Source organism: Mustela putorius, unplaced genomic scaffold (genome assembly GCF_011764305.1).
Source record: "Mustela putorius furo isolate JIRA1106 unplaced genomic scaffold, ASM1176430v1.1 tig00003845_pilon_pilon_pilon, whole genome shotgun sequence".
Taxonomy (NCBI): Eukaryota; Metazoa; Chordata; class Mammalia; order Carnivora; family Mustelidae; genus Mustela; species Mustela putorius.
The window spans coordinates 73,766,397-73,788,187 of NW_025421998.1; the positions used below are offsets into that span (position 1 = coordinate 73,766,397).

Consider the following 21,791-nt stretch of genomic DNA (forward strand, 5'->3'; position numbering starts at 1 on the left):
TCATCCCTAATACTTAGTTATAAGTACAAACAGCTAAGTGTCATATAAGTACTTTAGGGATCAGTAGCCCTTAATTATTTGAACACTGAAACAGAATTAAGGACTATCTTACTGCTCTGAAGGCAATTATGCCACTTCTAGAACATTAATAACCAGCTAGTACTGGGGTCCAAGGAGAGTGATTCAACCTGTTGTATTTATCATGGCTAAATTCTTGTTTTTCTGTATTTGTCATTTTTAGTGGAAGCAAGCAGTTTCTTCAACCATCCTTGGAAAAGTAATTGTTCAACCAGATCAGAATTTCACAGGACTGATTGTTGGTGTTATCTCAATATCATTAATAGTCTTATTATTACTTGGGCTTTTCCTGTGGCTGAAAAGGAGAAAGCAAATTAAAGGTGCACTTTTTGTTGTTGTTACTATTTGCTTTAAAAAGTTACATCGAGTAAACAGTCATTACAATTTAAAATTGCCATCAATTCATGTGTGTTGTCTTAAATGCAATCCACAAACCCATGAGTTCTGGTTACTGGGTCAAGGTCTACTGGGACCCATGATAGCCAAGTCTTTAACAAGCTCTTTCTCTCTCTCTGTTTTAAGATCTGGGCAGTGAATTAGTTCGCTATGATGCAAGAGTACACACTCCTCATTTGGATAGGCTTGTAAGTGCCCGAAGTGTAAGCCCAACTACAGAAATGGTTTCAAATGAATCTGTAGACTACCGAGCTACTTTTCCAGAAGGTATATTTCAGTTTATCATTCTAAGAAATACCTATACATATACCTCAGTGGGTTGTGGCATTGTTTTTTATTTTTGGTTTTGCCTTAATAAGTTTTTATAAAAATAAAAAAGAAGTATTTACATCTTCTTTGGCCTAAGAAGTATTTAATTTGACACAGAATTATAAGGCTCTTATTTTTAAATGGAATCGTTTACATATTGCATTAGATCTTTAAAGTCTTTAAGTTTTCCTTTCACAAAAATTTTAATTTTAAAAATCATTTTTGCAAAGGTAAGGTCTTCATCATCTGAATTCAATGCTAAGAAACTGTGAAGCACTCTTTAACAACCCAGGAATCTTTAAGATACAAACCTTATATTTATTTAAATATAAGTGGACACTGATACTTTTTTTTTTAACCTGTTAATCCTCAAGCATTTAATTTCTACCTTTACTATCCCTTTAAAGGATTCTCAATGAGCTGTCAGTACACAGCCTTTTACCCACCAACATTCTAGGACTTGAATATATTCTGAGTCTTATCCAATAAAAACCTTCAATTATGCCATTTAAAAAGGAGTGGTCAGCACCATCTGCTTTGCAAGACACTAGGCCTAATACTGGTCAGGTTAACCAGAGAATTTCACATTGTTTTACTTCAAATCTCCTGGTAAAAGCAAAATGTCTGTATTGTATCTGCTTCATTATCTTTAGAAGTTCCAGGACGTGAGTCAGGTACAAGCCCTTCCCTGGTTGAATATTTACCATTAGACAAATAAAATGAGTCACAGATGGTTGGAGATACTGGAAAACTAGAAATTGGTCATCAAAACAAGTACAAGAGCAATGAGGCACTTCATATTTTAACTTTTTCAACCTTCACTGCCTCTTAATTTTTGAAGCTTATATTAGTTCTATAGAGATACATATAAATACTGTCTTTGCCCACATGGCTCCATTTGCCTTTGAAAATCCATGCCCTTAACAACATGAACAAATCAAACCCAGTTTATAGCTTTGAAATTTACATCTATTAATATTTTATGTTTGACACTTAATAGCTCTAATCTGAGTCATTACAATTCACAAGTAATTCTTTTTAAAGCTAATCTAATCCTTCAACCTTGTTATTGAACAAACCTCTCTCAACATTGCTGAGAAGCTTGAGTTTCATTACCTTTCCTACACTGAACCTTCAAGCATGGAAGCAGACAGAGCCTGGTAAAGGAACCCAGGCACCCAGCTAGGCTTCTTTCTTCCCTGGCCCATCCAACATTCCAGGTGCCCACCTGAGTTTCTGCATCCTTCCTGTAAGGATGTATCTGTCTTATCTCCAGTTAGTTACTATAATTATAAGTGGCCCCCAAAGCTTTTGTGGAACCACTGTTGAGATTTGCTGCTTTAGCCAAATTGACAATAACTAAGCTGTCCACTATGGTAAATACTAAAAATGCTTAAACAGGGTTAAGAATAGTCAGAGTAGGGGGAGCCTGGGTGGCTCAGTGGATTAAAAATAGAGTACCATCAACTTTCTTTTTATGCCCCACTCTCAGGTTCTGATTTTCCTGGCCATTTGCAAACAAGCTATATTATCTTTTAGTGCCAACAGGGACCCTTCCAAACCCTCTCGCCTCTTCCCATGTTTTATACTGATATATTTCAACACCCTGCCTTGTCCGTCTTCATATCAGTTGCAGAGATGATGCCGTCTCCTTGTTATGTTTGGATTCCCAGTGGAAAGAGCAATGCAGCTGGTGGCTTCTCTGCCCTCTTTCTCACTAAGAAATTTATCTTCACCCCATAATTTCTTATGAAAAAGCTTCATCTTACAGTAGAGAACCTTGCCTGAGACTCTTAGAGAGTTTTGGTTGTAAAGATCAATGTAGAAAGAATGCTGATCCCTTTCCAAGTCCCTCAATTAAGCAGTAGGGATGGCACACTAACCCAATCCTAGGCTTCTCTGAATGGAGATCCCATTATATCTGCTGTCATCAACATGCAGGGGAGAATTTACCACTAATGTGAAAAGCCTTCAATTCCGAAAATTTAACCATTTATATATTTCTAATTTCACTATACTATACTTTTCCTTGGCCAGAAATCCATATAGATGTTGAGCAATATTAATTAATTCTACTAATGAACACTATTCTCTCAAAAGCAAACTACTTTTGCTGCTTCCCAATCTTAAGAATATAGAATATTAAAAAATAAATCTCAAGCATGGCTTTTTGCTATATTTTAAAAGATAAATGTCTAAGGAAATGAGAATAAACAAGGTTTCAAAGTTAATGCTTAGTTTATTTAAAAGAAAATTTATAAACATTTTGTTCCAACTCTTGTATATGTAAGCCAGTACCTTTTCCCAAATTATCATTTTTATTAACCCAATTCTTTCGTAAAGCCTTTTTCTAGCCTCATTCAATGATAAAACTACCATTCCTTAAATTATAAAATCCAGACTTCATTATCAACTTAATTTGTTGCCCTGTTGTAGTCTCTACTGAGTTTTCGCTTTGTTTTTAATAACTTTGCTTTATCTTGCAGACCAGTTTCCTAACTCATCCCAGAATGGATCATGCAGACAAGTACAGTATCCTCTGACGGACCTGTCCCCTATGCTTACTAGTGGGGACTCTGATATATCCAGTCCATTATTGCAAAATACTGTCCACATTGACCTCAGTGCTCTAAATCCAGAACTGGTCCAGGCAGTCCAGCACGTAGTGATTGGGCCAAGTAGCCTGATTGTGCATTTCAATGAAGTCATAGGAAGAGGTAAGTATTTCCACTCAACTCTCTGTTAAATACAGTTTTCCAGTAAGCATTTTATCTTCTGCCTTTGCAGATTAGGAGCTTAGACAATGGTGAAAGCAGCTGACAAGGCAGTGATAACAAGTGCACTTGATTTCTGTTCTGCAGAAAGAGGGCCCTACAAATCATATCCATGGGGATTTGCCCCTGTGCAGGGAGCCAACTTGATAATCTCCTAAACATATGAAAAATAAATCACATTCTTTCCTCATCTTTTTCATAATGGCAACTATAGTTTCTTGGAAGGTGCATTTGTCTATGAAAATCATTAAGTTCCAATATTTTTACTCATATCTTCCTCTAGTCTTTCTTTACGCTGAGAACAGTGACTAAATCTATCAAGTTCTGGTTTATAGCAGTTTGTACACTGCTGGACAGCATCAAAAGATGGAATTTATAGCATTCCCCTGATCTGAAGCAACATATATCATCTCTACAATGCACTCCAATTTCTTTATACAAAGAGGATGAATATTTGTAATAAGCCAGCCAGAGCAGCAGTAACAGCTTGCATACACCGTGTTGGAGGAAATATTTAGCAGGAAAAGAAAGCAACCAGAAGCCAGGGAATGAACTACGTTCTTCTTTTTTTTTTTTTTTTTTTTCTAAAAAGCTTTTGCCATTGATACTGAATGGCCTCTGATCTTTTTTATTCTATATGTGCTGCAAAAGGTAGCAGGCATCTGCCAGCGTGGTGCAATAGAAGCTGATGGGACAGTCTGCCTTCGATGAACACACAGCTTTCCCATTTTCCTGTGATAGCATCCACACATTCTTCTACAACAAATTCCAGATTTTAATGCTTAGCATGTTTCCTTTCCCGAATAGTAGTTGCACTGTTAACCTGTTTTACATCAGAGTAATATACAGTTCTATTTCTAGCCTATAAATCCCAGAAATTGAGCCAGTTTTAGGTAATGTGGCCTCCCCAATTATGTTCTAATTCTATACATTATAAAATTAGAATTTTTAATTTTCATCAGTAAAGGGGCTAAAATGTCAATTATTTCTCTTAGGAAGTAGTAACCATTAGTGATTCTGTAAATATTAAGTATTATTTCTATATTTTTCCCAGTAGAAAATGAACCCTCAAGAGCATAGGTTTTATTTTATTCATCTTTACATTAAAAGGGTAAGCTAATGCCTGACACATACTAGGAACTCAGGGAATCTTGGCTGGATGGATGAACTAATTAATGAGTGACTTACACAGCTACCAGACATTTGGCACCACTGGGGAAAATTACTGCCACTAGATGAAAGGCTACCATTGGAAAGTGATGTGGCTAAAGCCAGAGAGAACTAGATGAAATGATTCAGACTGAATTTGCTTCATTTGGGCAGTTGGCTTTCAGTTTCTGCCAACCTGGATTACGTATTAACCGGTGACTAATGGGGAAAATCCGTATTCTATAATGCTAATCTTATTTCTAATGGTGACATTTTTATTTCAGTTTAGTTTACTGGAATAGAGGGAGCTTCTTTTATTGTATTTCTTCGGGAGATAAAACTTTATTTTCACTTTTTAAAGATATTATTTGATCCTTAAAAATAATGAATTTCTTTTTTTAAGACTTATTTATTTAATTTAGAGAAAGAGCATGCAAGTGTGCACAGTGGGGAGGGTCAGAGAGAGAGAGAGAGAGAATCGTAAACAAATTCTGCGGTCAGCAAGAGCCCAATGCACGGCTTAGTCTAATGACCCTGAGATTATGACCTGAGCTGAAATCAGGAGTCAGGATGCATAACCAGTTTAGCCACCCAGCTGCCCCCGAAATAATAAATTTATTTTATAAGGCAGATGTTACTCTTGTGTTCAGTGTCCACTGTGGTTGAATATTTTGCTGTATTAGCCTTTAGTGACAGTTATATCACCTAAATTTTTTTACCATGTACTGAATAAGCATATTGTTTATATCTTAGGATAAAATACCTTACATCTACATATTTTATAAACATACACAGTGGTACTAATAATCAAAAGTATAAGAAACAATGTATTTTCTTGCCATGTAGGAAAAAGAAGGAAATAAAAACCATAAAGGGCTTTTCAAGTGATAATTGCCTAATTAAAAGTAATGTAATACTGGGTGCCTGGGTGACTCAATGGGTTAAGCCTCTGCCTTCCACTCAGGTCATGATCTCAGGGTCCTGGGATCGAGTCCTGCATCGGGCTCTCTACTCACCAAGGAGCCTGCTTCTCTCTCTCTCTCTGCCTGCCTCTAACCTACTTGTGAGGTCTCTCTGTCAAATAAATAAAAAAATCTTTTTTAAAAAAATAAAAAATAAATGTAATGTAACACTAACCAAATTCCCTTTCATGTAGGACATTTTGGGTGTGTATATCACGGGACTTTGTTGGACAATGATGACAAGAAAATTCACTGTGCTGTGAAATCCTTGAATCGTAAGTGATACTTAATTTAACAATGGAGTACACTTTCATGGTTTACTAACTATTAAGTAGTTCATAATAAAATGTTGATTTATACTTTCCCTTGTGGAAAAATCAGCTACTGCTGGAATTAGGAGTCTAATCCTGAAAATTTGGTTCGTCTAAATTCTTATTGAAATATTTCCTCAGAAATTATTTCTCAGAGCCCTCATAAATAAGAGTTTGGTGAAATGATGTTCTTGGATGAACTGAGTGTCATTTAACTGTGTTTGGCTTAAAATATTTGTTTTGCAAGTGACATTTATGGAAACTATTGGAGCCATGTTGGCACATCCTGCAGTAATGACTCATTTTACCGAAAAGAATTACTATAATTATTTTTTTACCACAACTTTCATTAAAAAGACTTAAAAATGAAAAAAGACAAATAGGAGAAAAATATGTAGGCAGAAACTGAGAAATCGTAAATGTGGCAATATCTCATTAATCTGCCTTTTGGGGGGAATAAGGTATTCTACATATACAATATACATATTTTACCTCTTTTAATGCTAGAATTTTTTTAAATTTTAGATGTTATTGAGAAAATCTTCATTAAATGGAATGTATACTCTGTTTAAGAAACAGGGAATGCCTCCAGATATTAATGCATATTAAGATTATTGATGACCTGGAGCCATAATTGAGTCATAAATCTTGTACAACTCCATGTACTCATCCTACTAGAACTTTCCTGGCTCCACCTTTGCTGGCAGGTCTCACACATCAAGTCAGTGTTTGCTTTTTCTACTTATATTGCTAAATTTCTGCTTACAATTTGCAGTAGCCTGAAAAGTGTTAACCAGCTATAGTACAAATTTTTATCAGAATTAATAAGCTGTTGGTGCACAAATAAAAGGTTTTCTTCTAAAATATGTTATTGACAGAAGTTTTCCAACCTTTTTTACATAAGTCCCTATGCTGAACAGTGTTCTATATGGTTGATTTTGTTGGAAGTCTGACCACAACGTAATTAAAGGGACAGTTTATATGAAACCTAACTATAAACTGTAAAGGATTATCAGTAAATCTGCCTCACAAAATGGTACCAGTGCTCATTGTACTCAGAACAATTCTAACATCAGGAAATCCCTGTTTGTCCCTGGTGTGTGTTCATCTCTCTCCCATCCACATAATCTCTCTTCCAAATACCTGAGGACTTCCAGGTCTCAGAATGCATTGCTTTGTTAAAAAAAAAAAATTATATATATATATACATATATATATATATATAATCTCAATCATCACTGACACTTGTACTAGTCAGATTAATAAATTAAAGGTCATTAACCTTTCATCAATGCTGACTAGTGGATAAGGCCCTCAGGATCTCTATCTGGACATGATTAGAAAATGTTATACCAGAAAAGTCTATTTAGATACTGTATGACAATTGGTCTTCAAACCCCACTATTCCAGGGACCAGAAAACTATGGTCCAGTGACTGTTTCATAGATAATTGTCTGTGGCTGCTTTTGCACTACCCTGGAAGAGTTGAGTATTTGCGACAGAGGCCATATGGCCCACAAAGCCCAAAAATATTTACTCTCTGGCTTTTTATAGAAGTTTGCGGACCCTTGCCCTAGACAGCCACAGCAGAAATGGACTGGCCTACTTCCCTCTTCTTTTTCTGTATGAGACAAATTAACTGCTAGAGTTTGGGGGTGACTTGAAGGCACATTACAGGGTGACATCTTTTACTCAAATGTATTATAAAAAAACACTCTGAGGATGGGGTGTCAGGACAAGATTCATCCATGTGGTTTTACTTTCTGTAACTCTTCCTATCTGAACTTGACGAATTATTTATTGGTCCATAATGAAGTTAATGTCTCCACTGCTGAATTTCTCAGGAATCACTGACATAGGCGAAGTTTCCCAATTTCTGACGGAGGGAATCATCATGAAAGACTTCAGTCATCCAAATGTGCTTTCACTCTTGGGAATCTGCCTTCGAAGTGAGGGGTCTCCACTGGTGGTCCTACCGTACATGAAACATGGAGATCTTCGAAATTTCATTAGAAATGAAACTCATGTAAGTATATTACCAAGCTTACTAACTGGTAAACTACCTGTCAGCCAGCCAGTCTTCCAAAATGTTCCTGTTTTGAACCTTTTTAAAAGCATTTAGTTAAAGAAACACATGTAAATTGTTTCTATCATTCAGATATATAGGGCCTGACTCAATTCAGTTGCACCTCAAGATCCCCTATCCTGGTGGAAAGATAGTGGTACCTAGAAGGGTTTCCCAGGGACAGTGATTCTTACCTGTCCTGCAAGCTGCCTTGATCTACCATCCCTCTGATAGGTATATTTAATCATTTTTTAGTCCCTACCATGTGCCAGAAACAGCAAAGCACAGAGGCAGAATGAGCTTCAACCCACATGGAGTTTTAACTCCAGAAGACAAAACAATGAAGAATTAATTACAAATGAGTCCCTTAGTATTCTTCAAACTTACCACCCACTCTCCTAACTCAGGACCTGTGCATTTGCTGTTCCATCTGCCTGGAACACTTTCTGCCACATAGCCACATATGCCACTTCTCATCAGCTTCAGCTTTTTGCCCTAATGTCATCTGTTTCATTTCTTAAATTCCTCATGTGAGTAAAATCATAGGGTACTTATCTTTCTCTGATTGACTTCTTTCACTTAGCATAATATATTCTAGTTCCATCCACATGGAGATCTGCATAAGGCAAATGGCAAATTTCATTCTTTTTAATGGCTGAGTAATATTCGTGTGTGTGTGTGTGTGTGTGTGTGTGTAAAAGAATATTTAGGCTCTTTCCTTTATTTGGCTGTTGTTGATAATGCTGTTGTAAACATCAGATGCATGTACCCCTTCAAATCAGTATTTTTTGTACCTTAGATACATATACCCAGTAAATAATAAATAAATTTTGGATAAATACCTAGTATTGCAATCACTGGGTCATAGGATAGTTCTACTTTTAACTTTTTGAGGAACCTCCATACTGTTTCCCAGAGTGGCTGCACCAGTTTGCATTCCCACCCACAGTGTAAGTGGGTTCCTTTTTTCTCCGCATCCTCACTAACATCTGTTGTTTACAGTGTTGTTAATTTTACCTGTTCCAACAGGTGTAAGGAGGGATCTCATTGTAGCTTTGATTTGTATTTCCCTGATGATGAGTGATGTTGAGCATGTTTTCATATGCCTTTTAGCCATTTGTATGTCTTCTCTGCAAAAATGTCTGCTAATGTCTTCTGCCCATTTCTTAACTGGATTATTTATGTGGGGATGATGAGTTTGGTTAAGTTTTTATAGATTTTTGGATACCAGTTCTTAATCCAATATGTCACTTGCAAATATCTTCTACCATTCCATTGGTTGCCTCTTAGTTTTGTTGATTGTTTCCTTTGCTGTATAGTAGCTTTTTATCTTGATGAAGTCCGAATAGTTCATTTTTCTTTTGTTTCTGTTACTTCCTGAGACATATCAGTAAGAAGTTGCTGTGGCCAAAGTCAAAGAGCTCGCTGCCTATGTTCTCCTCTAGGATTTTGATGGTTTCCTATTTCACATTTAGGTGTTTTATCTTTGAGTTTATTTTTGTGTATAGTATAAGAAGGTGATTCAGGGGCACCTGGATGGTTCAGGTCATAATGGCAGGGGCCTGGGATTGCGCCCTGCATCTAGCTCCGTGCTCAGTGGGAAACCTGCTTCTCCCTCACCCACTCGCCCTGCTTGCGTTCCCTCTCTCACTGTGTCTCTCTGTTAAATAAATAAAATCTAAAAAAAAAAGAAAGAAAGTGGTCCGGTTTCATCCTTCTGCATGTGGCTGTCCGGTTTTCCTAACACCATTTGTTGAAGAGACTGTCTTTTTTCCATTGGATATTCTTTTCTGCTTTGTCACAGATTGGTTGACCATACAGCTGTGGGTCCATTTCTGAGTTTTCTATTCGGTTCCATTGATCTATGTGTCTGTTTTTGTGCCAGTACCATGCTGTCTCAATCACTATAGCTTTGTAATAGAGCTTGAAGTCCGGAATCATGATGTCTCCAGCTTTGCTTTTCTTTTTCAAAATTGCTTTGGCTATTCGGGGTCTTTTATGGTTCCAAACAAATTTTAGGTTAACCTTGTATATCTCTAATGCTCTGACTTCTGGTCCCTTGCTGACTTTGGAGGGCTTGCTTTTCCCAGAACTAGCAAATTCCAAAAAATAGTAAACAACTTAACTTCCTTCTTTCAGAAGCAAACCAACCAATCCAGAGCCCATACCCCAATCACCTCCTTTAAAGAACTCTCACATTCTGAGACACTATCCACCTGTTCAGGGCCAGGTACCAGACAACTGCAGATAATCCCTACAACCCAGAACCTGCTGAAATTATTCAAACTACCCAGTCCTAAATCTGCTTACCCTCCCTCAGAAACCACAAAACAACCTCTTGCCTGTGTTTTCCCCTTGCTCCCTCTGCTTCCTAGACAAACCCTGGTGGTGCTTTCTTCTGTGGCCTTGCTTGGCATGGCTTGCCCCATTCCTTTGGGAATTGTGAGTAATTAGCTATCTTTTCAATGGCAGTGGTCTTCCATCTATTGGCCCCACCATACCAGAATAACTTTAAAGCACTTCATTTCCCCATCTGAAAAATGGAATCCATCCTACAGAAGTGTATAAGGATTAGCCAAAATTCACAAAAGCATCTAGCCTGGTGCTTTGCAAATAATAAATATCTAATAAACGATTGCTGCCCTCAACAAGGCACAAGTTACTGTTGAAACAAAATAATTTTTATAAACATTTCAGAATTCTGAGATCATAGCTAGATCATCAGATACTTGGCTAAATTTGTTTTCTATTCCCTTTGATTGCAGAACCCAACTGTAAAAGATCTTATTGGCTTTGGTCTTCAAGTAGCCAAAGGCATGAAATATCTTGCAAGCAAAAAGTTTGTCCACAGAGACTTGGCTGCAAGAAACTGTATGTAAGTATAAGAATCTCTGGCCCACGGTCCAAATTAAGTGACAAAGAGGAATCTGTTTCCCACTGTTGAAGACTAGTTAGGATGTTTTCTGTTCTTATGCAAAAGTCCTTTATATCCGTTATAGTTTTAAATCTGATATGTAAGCACTGGGGAGGTAGGCGGGGCTTTCAGGCTTTATCAAATGGAGAATTTAAAAGGAGTTCTCCAGAGGGGGTCTTAAACAGCTGTTCTGTGCTTTTGCTATTCTTTTCCCTTCCCACCAGTAGCCCCCAATGTTGTGGTTTCACACTGCATTAGTGTTTGGGAGGGAGAATTTGATCTTCAGCATTTTACAGTGAAAAGGAGAGGGCTGGTAACAAAAATACCAACATATTGCAACTTCCTAAGACTGGATTTGAAGTCAGCCTGCAGAAGCCATACCAAAAATGGTATTTGGGAATGAATATACAAAGAGCTTTATTTGTGTCTGGCTGCCTGGGCTGTATAACTCAACAATCAACAGTTTGTAATGGATTCAGTGCTTTCCTCACATAGCACTGATTCATGACTTATGGTATGTGTGAATGAGAGAGCTGTGCTATTAATTTCCTACCTTGGTTTTGGTCAATATAACTACATAAAAGCCAGCTTAAACAAAGGATACATAGCCTCAGATAGCGGAAATTGGTTTTTGTTGAGCCTTGCTGTTTTTGTTAGAGGATTTACTATGTATCCTATTTCTCTGTTACACAGTGGTGGGATATATGAGTTTTATGTAATAACCTAGCCCATCTGAGAAAGAAAAAGCAGAGTAAAAGTCCTCTGTCATATCTCCCCCGTAGAAGCTGAGTATTACTAGTAAAATAACAAGCAGAGATCTGCAATTGCTAGGGGGAGTCAGTTAGCATCCTTGATTTAGCAACAAGGAAAACTAGGAGGGGGAGGACCAACTTTACCACCATTAAAGCAAAAGGGATTTTCTTATACCACATCATTCATTGATCTCTTTCCTTGACCTGTTGAATTTGTAATAAAAATGGTGAGCATTTTCATTCAAGAATTCTGTTGTAATTTAGTGTTAATGACTCTGCAAAAGTTATGGATTTCAGATATGAAGCTATTGTTCTGACCTGTAGATATTCAGCATCACTGTAAATTATCCTGTTTCAGCCACCAGTAATAATTTTTGTTCTTTCCATAGGCTGGATGAAAAATTCACTGTCAAGGTTGCTGATTTTGGTCTTGCCAGAGACATGTATGATAAAGAATACTATAGTGTACACAACAAAACAGGTGCCAAGCTGCCCGTGAAGTGGATGGCTTTAGAAAGTCTGCAAACTCAGAAGTTTACCACCAAGTCAGATGTGGTAATGTACTGATCATCCCTGGCCTTCTCCTCTTTTACTATCATACCCAACATTCTTAGTAGTTTTATGGCTATTTTATTTTTTCACAAAAGGAAAACTTTTGTTTCAGTTTCTTCATAAGTATAAATCACCTTGATTGTCTAACCCATAGTCTGTTTTCATAAATCCATTCGTTTATCAAAAAACATTTGTCTAGCAGCACACCATGCTAGGTCCTTAGGAAGCCCAGAGCTGAACCAGGCCTGAAGTCTGTACTCCAGGAACTTTGACTCGGCAGGGAAGAGAAGGCATGTCCGTCAATAACTGTCACACAAAGTAGACTTGGGGTTAGTGCAGCCACTCATCGCTCAAAAGCAGCTAAAATGCACCTCGAGAACTCTGAAAGCCATACCTGAGACAAGCCTAGCAGTGAGGGCATTATTCCTGCACCCAGCTAGAAATGTGCCCTTCTTGGTGCCTGGCTGGCTCAGGGTCAGGTGGTAAGTTCAGGCCTCATGTTGGGCGGGCAGTCTACTTTTAAAAAAAAGAGAGATCTAGAAACATGCCCTTTTTTATCTACAAAGATCATCCTCGCATAGAACAAGCTTCAAAAGGCATGCACTGAGACCTGAGGGTGGGAGAGATTCTGGTGGGCAGCCAGATTCCTTACTTCCCTTCCAGCTCATAGAGGAGGTGGTGCTTGGTATAGGCCTTAAAGGAGGACAAAATGGGCAGTGAAATGGTTACTAATCCAGGGGAGGCCAAGGGGCAGGAAAGTATATGCATTTTTAAAGTTCTAAGGAAACAGTAAGCAGTGGATGATTTGACAAAAATAGAAGGCACAGGGGGAAGTTCTAAGGATAAACTGGGAAAAATATATTCATACTAGATCATGGTTCTTGGAAAGCGAACTAGGGAGTCTGGAATTTCTTCTCTGGCCATGTGGAAACATTAAAGTGTAATCAGACAATACTGTAGTCTTTCTTTATTCTGTAAGGTGTTCTGAGAGGAGTAGATGCAGGCAGATGAAATTTCAGAAAGAACTTGAAATAATACAGAAAATGTAGAACAGAAAAGAGATGGAAGGGAAAGCATCTCAGAGGTAATAACAACAATACATAGCAAGAAATTGATAAAAGTCAAAAATTAGCAAAGTTATATGCTAATGCAATAACACGTATGTGAAGCAAAGGAGTAAAAGCTGGATGAGGGGGGAAAATACCAGTTGAGGCTTGAACTTACTGAGTCTGACTTGGGAGTGAGATATCCAAGCAGAAATGTCCATTAGGCATTTGGAAATGTGGCTCTGCAGCTTGTACAGCCTAATTAGTTATGTTATTCAACTCGGGCTGCCATAACAAAATACCACAGACTGGGTAGCTTAAACAATAGACATTTATTTCTCACAGTTCTGGAGGCTACAAGTGTGAGATCACGGTGCCAGCATGGTCGGGTTCTGGCGAAAGCCTGCTTCCTGGCTTGCACTGTGTCCTCATGCAGGAGAAAGAGCAAGAGTAAGCTTCCAGTATCTCCTCTCATGAGGGCACCAATGCCATCTGGAGGGTTCCACCTTCATCTAAATTAATTATCTCCCAGAGTCCCCACCTCCTAATACCATCACTCACTCTGAGAATTAGAGTTTCAATATATGAATGGGGGTAGAGGGTCCACAGTTAATTCCATAGCAGAGGTCACGGGTAGAACTAGACTTTTTAGCGGCCAAAAACAATTATTCAGGAGAACCTATGCATAGGAAATGAAGGAGAAAAGCAGAGAGGTAGGAGACCTAGAAGAGGCTGTCATGAGGGCCAGAGGAAGAGAAAGTTTCAGGAAGAAATGGGGTATTCTCATCAGGATCCAGTGCTATTTAGTACACAAAAACAGCCTTGAAAACTGAGTGATTTGAATGATTTGGAGTTCTAGAGTGGGTTGAGGAGCCTAGGTGTTGAATGGGATAGAGAGTATTCTTACTCTATTTGCTCGTAGTAAGTCAAGAGGACTGTGATGTATAGAGGTAGAGAAATATGAATTTTCAGTCCTTGAAGATAAGAATTGAAAAGGGAAAAAATGTAAACTGGCAACATCAGCAAACAAGGTAGGCAAAAAATAATAATAATGGAGAGCATAGACTTCAGAAGAGAAAGGGCTGGCAGCTGTTAAGAGGTGACAGGGGACAGAGATCTGAGTGTGGCATTGGGAAGCAAGAAGTCATCTACCCTCCTCCCAGTGAGTCAGCAGGTTTCAAAGACACTGTGGTCTTCGAGTGAAAGCAGAGTTTCAGTTCCTGAGGAAGTGGGGAAGACATTAAAGACTAAGTTGAGTGACTGGGAGTTGTTTTTAATAAATGTGTTGCAGGACCTGGTGGAGGGATGGGACTTCGGAGTGGCTACGATTAATGAGAGAATGTAATAGTACATGCTAGAGTATAACACCTGGGATTTTGATCCTGAAAGATTCTGAAAGAGATCAAAGAAATGAGTGCTAAAGAAGTAGGCTCAGAACATGTTAGTGATGGTGGCAGGTGAAGGTATAAGGTAGGGAGAATTAACCTGTCCTCAAAGAGTATACGTTCCATCCGGACTGTTTGTCTGCCATTAAGAACCAGACCGACCCTTACAACTCAATAAGACAAAATAACTCAAATTTTTTAAATAGACAAAAGATTTGAATAGACCTTTTATCAAAGAGATATATGAATAGCTAGCAATAAGCACATGGAAACATGTGCCCACACAAAGACTTGAACATGAATGTTCATAATAGTAGTATTCATAATAAGAAAAAAAAAAGGAGCAATCCTAATGTCCATCAGCTGGTGAATGGATAAGTAAAACATGTCATTTCCACACAATGGAATAATACCATTCAGCACTATAAGGGAACTAATGCCTGCTATAACATGGATAAACCTCAAAGCTATTAGGTCCAGCAAAAGAAGACAGACTCAAAAGATTGTATATTGAATGATTCAATTTATATGAAATTTCTAGAAAGAGGCAAATCTAGACAGACAAAAAATATAGATCAAGGGTTGCCTGGGTCTGAGGGCAAGAGCAAAGATTGACTAAAAACACGCATGGGGAACTTTCTGGGATACTGGAATTCATCTAAAAACTGAATCGTGGGGCTGTCTTGGTGACTCAGTCTGGTAAGCAGCCAACTCTTGATTTTTGGCTCAGGTAATGATCTCAGGGTCATGAGATCCAGCCTGGCCTCAGACTCCATGCTCAGTGGGGAACCTGCTTGAAGTTCTTTCTCTCTCTCTCTCTCTCTAAAATAAATAAATCTTTTAGGGTGTCTGGGTGGTTCTGTCAGTTAAGCAGCTGCCTTCAGCTCAGGTCATGATCCCAGGGTCCTAGGATCAAGTCTCGCATCGGGCTCCCTGCTCAGCGGGAAGCCTGCTTCTCTCTCTGCCTGCTGCTACCCCTGCTTGTTCTCTATGTCTCCATCAAATAAATAAATAAAATATTTTTAAAAATATTTTTTAAAAACCGAATTGTGACAATTGCCACACAAATAAGTACATTACACATCATTGACCCACACTAAAAAATGGCAAGTTTTATAATACATAAATAACATCTCAGCAAAACTTTTAAGACAAAACAAAAAAAAGAATCTGATGAAATCTTAAATGTTTAAGGTAAGAGTTGCGATTCTGAGCTTTTAGACAAGCCCACACACACATTACTACCTCCACACACGTACACACAACACAGAGGCCAGCACTTCTCAGACAGCAACTGTCACTCTGATACCTGACTGGAAATTTATGGAGGCTTCTATAGATACAAAGTGCTATGTCTCTTTCCCTCTCATTGAAAGATGTTGTATTCTACTACATAAAGGGGGAACAAGGGTAATCCACGTGCAGTGCTGCTTTGGCAAATGGTTATTGACTGCATGGACAAATTTGTATTAGCTTTAATTTCCAAGATAGCACAATCTTTTGAATGTTGACATGGAACATTTTCAAAAGCATGTGATAAGCTTGTACATAGAGAGCTTCCTATAAGCAAAAACTTGCCTGCTTATGGAAAGGTCCACTTTCTCACAAATGTCCAAATGGAGTTCAGCTAAAATCTGAAATTCTCTTGAAGCCCATTCAAACCAGGTAGAAGTGTCCCTCCGCAGTTTCTCATACCCATTCTTGTACAGAGTGCAGCCATCAGCGTCAGTATTGACTCCTCGGTTGTTCAATCAGCAAGCTCTTTCACCCCATGTCAGCACTTAACAGTGTCAAACTCTTCCTTCCCAAAATGTTCTCCTCCTCTGGTTTCTGGGACACTGTACCATCTGGTTTCCCTTTTGCTTCTGGGTTATGTTTTCTTCAGATTTGATGGTTTCTCTTCTTTCTCTCACATCCTACATGCAACTGTCACTCTGGAATTTCCTTGGGTGGAGAGAGGTCTTTATGTATCAACCTCCCTCAACATTTCAACCATTCTATAATTGCCTTTGAATCTCTCTTCCTGGATTGTTTTCATCAGCATCACAAAGTTACCCTGTTCAAAGTCCAGTTCTTTCCTGCCAACTATCAGTTCTTCACTTCTTTATTTCTATTAATGGCATCCTCATTATGCAATATACCAACTCTACTTTTTAATGTATGGTCCATCAAGTTCTGAAGAATGCCTACAGTTGTGTGAACATCACCACCACAGCCAAGATATAGAACTGTTCTATCAGTGCCCTTTGTAGTCAACCCCTAGCCTATCCCTAGGGCCTAGAAAGCACTGGTCTGTTTCGTGTCTCTACAGTTTTACCTTTCCTAGGTGTCCTATAAATGGAGTCATATAGTAGATAGCCTTTGAATCTGTCTCCTTTCACTTAGCATAATGCATGTGAGTTATCCATGTTGTATCAGTAGTATCAGTGTGTCTAGATGTTCTCCCTTTTTTTTTAAATTGTGTCAAATAACACAGAAGAGGAAATTGACCATCTCAACTATTTTTAAGTGTATGGTGCTGTAGTGTTAACTAGATACATGTTGTTGTACAACCGATCTGTACAACTTCTTCATCTTGCAAAACTGAAACTCTGTACCCATTGAATAACTCCCCTTTCCCCCCTCCTGACAGCCTATGTGTTTCTAAGAGCTTGACTACTTTAGATACCTCATACAAGTGGAGTCATGTGGTAATTGTTCTTTTTGAGACTGGTTTATTTCATTTAGCATAATGTTCTCAAGATCCACTGATGTAGCATCTGACAGGATTTTTTTTAAGCTAAAGAATATTAGATTATATGGGGCGCCTGGGTGGCTCAGTGGTTAAGCCGCTGCCTTCGGCTCAGGTCGTGATCCCAGGGTCCTGGGATCGAGCCCCGCATCGGGCTCTCTGCTCAGCAGGGAGCCTGCTTCCTCCTCTCTCTCTCTGCCTGCCTCTCTGCCTACTTACGATCTCTGTCTGTCAAATAAATAAATAAAATCTTAAAAAAAAAAAAAGAATATTAGATTATATGTATATACCACATATTCTTTATTCATCTGTTGATAGGCATTAGGGTTGCCTCCATCTCTGGGCTATGGTGAATAATGTAGCTATGAACATGTGTGTGAAAATATCTCAAGATGCTGATTTCATTTCCTTTGAATATGTACCCAGAAGATTGCTGGATCATATGGTAGTGTTTTTTTCAGTCATTTCTATTTTTAATTTTTTGAGGAATCTCCATACCGTTTTTCACAACAGAGTAAGTCATTCCTTTTTACTTCTGAGTGGTATTCCATTGTACAGATATTCCACATTTTGTTTATCCCTTCACCAATTTGAAGGACATTTGCATTCTTTCCAGTTTAAAGCAGTTCTTATACATAGTTACTATTGCTAAACATTTGCTTAAAGGTTTTGTGTGTGAAGGTTTATTTCTTTCGGGTAAAGTAGGATTACCGGGTTGTAAGATAAGTGTGTATTTAACTTTATAAGAAACTGGCTACTGTTTGCCACAGTACCTATATCATTTTATATTCCTAACAGTAATATGTAAGAGTTGTAGTTGTTCAGCATCCTCACCTGCACTTGGCATTGTCAGTTTGGGAGTTTTAGCCATTCTAGTAGGCTGTAGTGGTGTCTCATTTTCTTTTCAATTCATATTTCCCAAATGACTAATAACATTACGCATCTTTTCTTGTGCTAATTTACCATCCTTCTGTCTCCTTTAGTGAAGTGTGTGCTCAAGTCCTTTCCCCATTTTTTTTAAGTATTTGATTTTTTCCCCAGTTTCTTTATTATCGAGTTGTTAAGAGTTCCTTATATATTTTGGATTACAGGCACATGTTATCAGATACATGTTTTTGCAAATATATTTTTCTAGTCTGTGCCTTGCCTTTTCATTTTTTTTACTGGTATCTTTCAAAGAGCAGAAGTTTTAAATTTTATTGAAAATGTTATCAGTTTATCAGTTGATAAAATTTTATGAATTTATCCATTTTTTAATCAGTTGTGGGTTTTTTACAAAATGTGTTCTATCTCAGTTTACCCAATCTTTATTCCTCAAAGCTGGCTGTCTCCATTCCTTGCACACTCAGCTATGTCACTTTCTATCACTTTTTATGACGTTGTTTCTCATGTCTAATAACTTCTTCCATCTTCACCTTTGATAAAGTTAAGCAGAGATTCTTCAGACAAGCCCACTGCTAGTGCTCAGATATTCAGAAGGGCTGGTCCATCCACACAGTAAACATGAATGGCAGAGCTCTCCTGTCTAGAAACTAAAACTGACTTCTTTCCATCATTCCTAATGCACAGTGCACTTACCTCTCCCTCTCTTTCTTCCTCCCCTTCTCCCTTTCCCCTTCTTTGTTTCTCCTTCTTTCTCTCCCTTCCTCACCCCCAGCCTCTCTCTCTTCTAGGTCAGCTTCATTCTCTTCCTTCACTACCTTGTCAGTCCCAAGCTATTGTAGGCAGTACTGTGCTTTCCCTGCAAGCTGCCTCTCTCTTTCACTACTCCTATCCCCTGACTCTTCCAACCCTCCTCTGATTCCCAGACAGTGCCCAATCCCGTAATTCCTCAGGAATTTACCCAGCTCTGCCCCCGTTTTTGTGAATTTGCCACTAGACCCACCTACATCCTAGGCTATAGGTTAGGAGACCTAATCACAGACAAGTAATCAGCCTCTCAAAACTTTGGTTTCCTCATCCTTAAAGCATCTACAAAACCAAATACATTACAGGGTTGTTGTAAGGATTAAATAAAATAATCTTTTCTTAAAGGACATGACGGCTGTTCCTGGCTTATATACCCTAATTTGGTAGTTTAGTTTCATTGGACTCCATGTTGCCAAGATGCAGTAGCACCCCTCACCTATTCTTGTTCAGAACACTCCCTCCAGCAATCTTCTAATGTGAATGGGCTTCTCCTATTTGTCTAAAGTGTAGTATTTACAGGTAGGTCAGGGAGCTCAACTGCACGCCTCATCCATTTCATCTTAACCCACTTTCAGCATTCAGAAACCCCCACAACAGGGTCCGTTTCAACCTTATCCATCCCTGGTGTACCTCCCCTCCACACATCAAGCAGAGTGACCTATTGTTCTCTCACCACTGGGCCCATTCGCTCCATCCAGAACACTCTTCCTGTCCTCACATTCTATGTACTTGGAAAACAAATGCTCCCCATTCTTCCAAATCTGCTTTATTGTTGCCTTTTTTCTGAAGCCTTTCTCAGGACCCCACTATTATCTCCGACTTTTCACAGCATTTGTACCTCTTTTCTATTATTGCTCTGTGTTAGGTATTCTGTCTTACTGTTCTATATGACAGTTGGTTATATGTGACAGTGATTTAACCCTGTTAAATCAACCTTAGGCCCATCTAGTAACTTGGACAGTAACCTACCTGTGCACCAACTATCAGTAGATACCTGTTAAACTGATTTAAATTTTAATGCAAATTCTGGAACTTAAAGGTTAACACAGTGAAGTTGTCAGAAGTGACTCATAAAGATTTTCAGTCTTTGGAAACTCAGATTTTGAGAGACTTCAGGGGACAGCAAAGTTATCTAGTTCCCACCTGGGAAAGAGTATTTTCTCTATTTAAATCAAGGTAGTCAGTGGCCTTAAAGAGTTCTTGCACTTGGGCAAACAAAATCACCATTAATGGAGATTTGTATCAGCAACTACAATATCTACCTAGTTTCTTTCAGACTGTGGTATTGTTCAAATAGACATGCTTTATTCTCCTGGCTGAATGCTAGAAGCTGCACTTGCCTTTCAATGTTCGATTTTCCTGATCTGCCTATCTGGTCTGTGTTCTCCTTTCCCTCCAAACCTCCTTTATCTCAGGGCCTCATTTCAACCCCCATATGGTTCTTAGTCTGTGAGTGACCTAGACATGTTGCTAAGGAAGAGCTGATTTCCAGGGTCTTTGGCCAGGGGTGACCGACACATGCCGAAGTACTCTCTTTGTGTCATCTCACCTTGGCACATGTCCAGGAGGAGATAATATGCATGACCTAGTGTATTCTGAGTAGCTCTAAATCAAGAAATTGCATACTTAGTGTAGTTTAGTAGACCAAGTAAGACCCAAGAGTTAGGAACTCTTAAATGTTTATATCGGTATGAATTCACATTTATTGGGGGAATTTCTAACACGTCACGTAACCTCTCTGTCTCCCTACAATATTCCTACCAAGTACTAATACAGCTGTTTTATATCAATCTTGTATTTTAACATTTTTAAATTACATTTATTTTATTGAAATGAGTTTTATAGAGAACCTTCTTGCCTAGCAATTTTATCACTTCTGATTTTTAATATGGATTTCTACTTACACTGACTTAGAGTTTGCCTTTTAACATCAACAGTTAGATGTGGTTACATCTCTTTTTTGTTTCTTGGGTTTTTTGTTTATGGTCACATTTCTTAAAAGAGTATTCACATTCATTCAGAAGCTTAACAAATTTAAATCTTGGAAAGCTTTCTTCATCTTCTTCTTTTATGAGTAATGTAAATTTGTAGTGAAACTGTTGGAAAGGAGAAGGATAGAAACATGGTAATGCTTTGACCCTTTAAGAACCTAGAAACTGTACTGTACTAACTACAGATGAAATCTTAGTCATCATGTGGACTTCAGATATTCTTTTTAAAAACTTTGCATTTATTTATAATCTAAACCTTATCTAATTCTGGTGTAATCATAAAATGTACAGCTTACTAATTGCCTTTAAGGAAATTTTTGCACCAACAACCAATAGTATTGAATATACTAAGGTAAATTTAGTAAGTTATCAAGGCAAGTTTAGTAAGTTATCAAGACTTACTAATCTAATATACTAAGGCAAATTTAGTAAGTTATCAAGACTTACTAATCACCTTTCACGTTCATACGGTCACAGTCCTCACCTGGATTCTCCCTTCCATTGTTTGACTAGTGGTCCTTTGGCGTGCTCCTCTGGGAACTGATGACAAGAGGAGCACCACCTTATCCTGATGTCAATACCTTTGACATAACAGTTTACTTGTTGCAAGGCAGAAGGCTCCTACAACCCGAGTACTGCCCAGATCCCTTGTAAGTAGGAATTTCGAAAGAATCTTCTGTCATTCCT

General features: G+C 38.3%; 1 protein-coding gene across 1 annotated transcript in view; it reads left to right on the forward strand.

Moving 5' to 3' along the window:
* MET (MET proto-oncogene, receptor tyrosine kinase) overlaps positions 1 to 21,791 on the forward strand; it is a 112,484-nt gene that overhangs the window by 88,423 nt on the left and 2,270 nt on the right. Inside the window, exons 13-20 of the mRNA XM_004741918.3 lie at positions 242 to 398; positions 601 to 741; positions 3,270 to 3,500; positions 5,863 to 5,943; positions 7,824 to 8,005; positions 10,810 to 10,919; positions 12,100 to 12,265; positions 21,618 to 21,754. Of these exons, the coding sequence (XP_004741975.1) occupies positions 242 to 398; positions 601 to 741; positions 3,270 to 3,500; positions 5,863 to 5,943; positions 7,824 to 8,005; positions 10,810 to 10,919; positions 12,100 to 12,265; positions 21,618 to 21,754 (1,205 nt within the window). The remainder of the gene's footprint in view (positions 1 to 241; positions 399 to 600; positions 742 to 3,269; positions 3,501 to 5,862; positions 5,944 to 7,823; positions 8,006 to 10,809; positions 10,920 to 12,099; positions 12,266 to 21,617; positions 21,755 to 21,791) is intronic.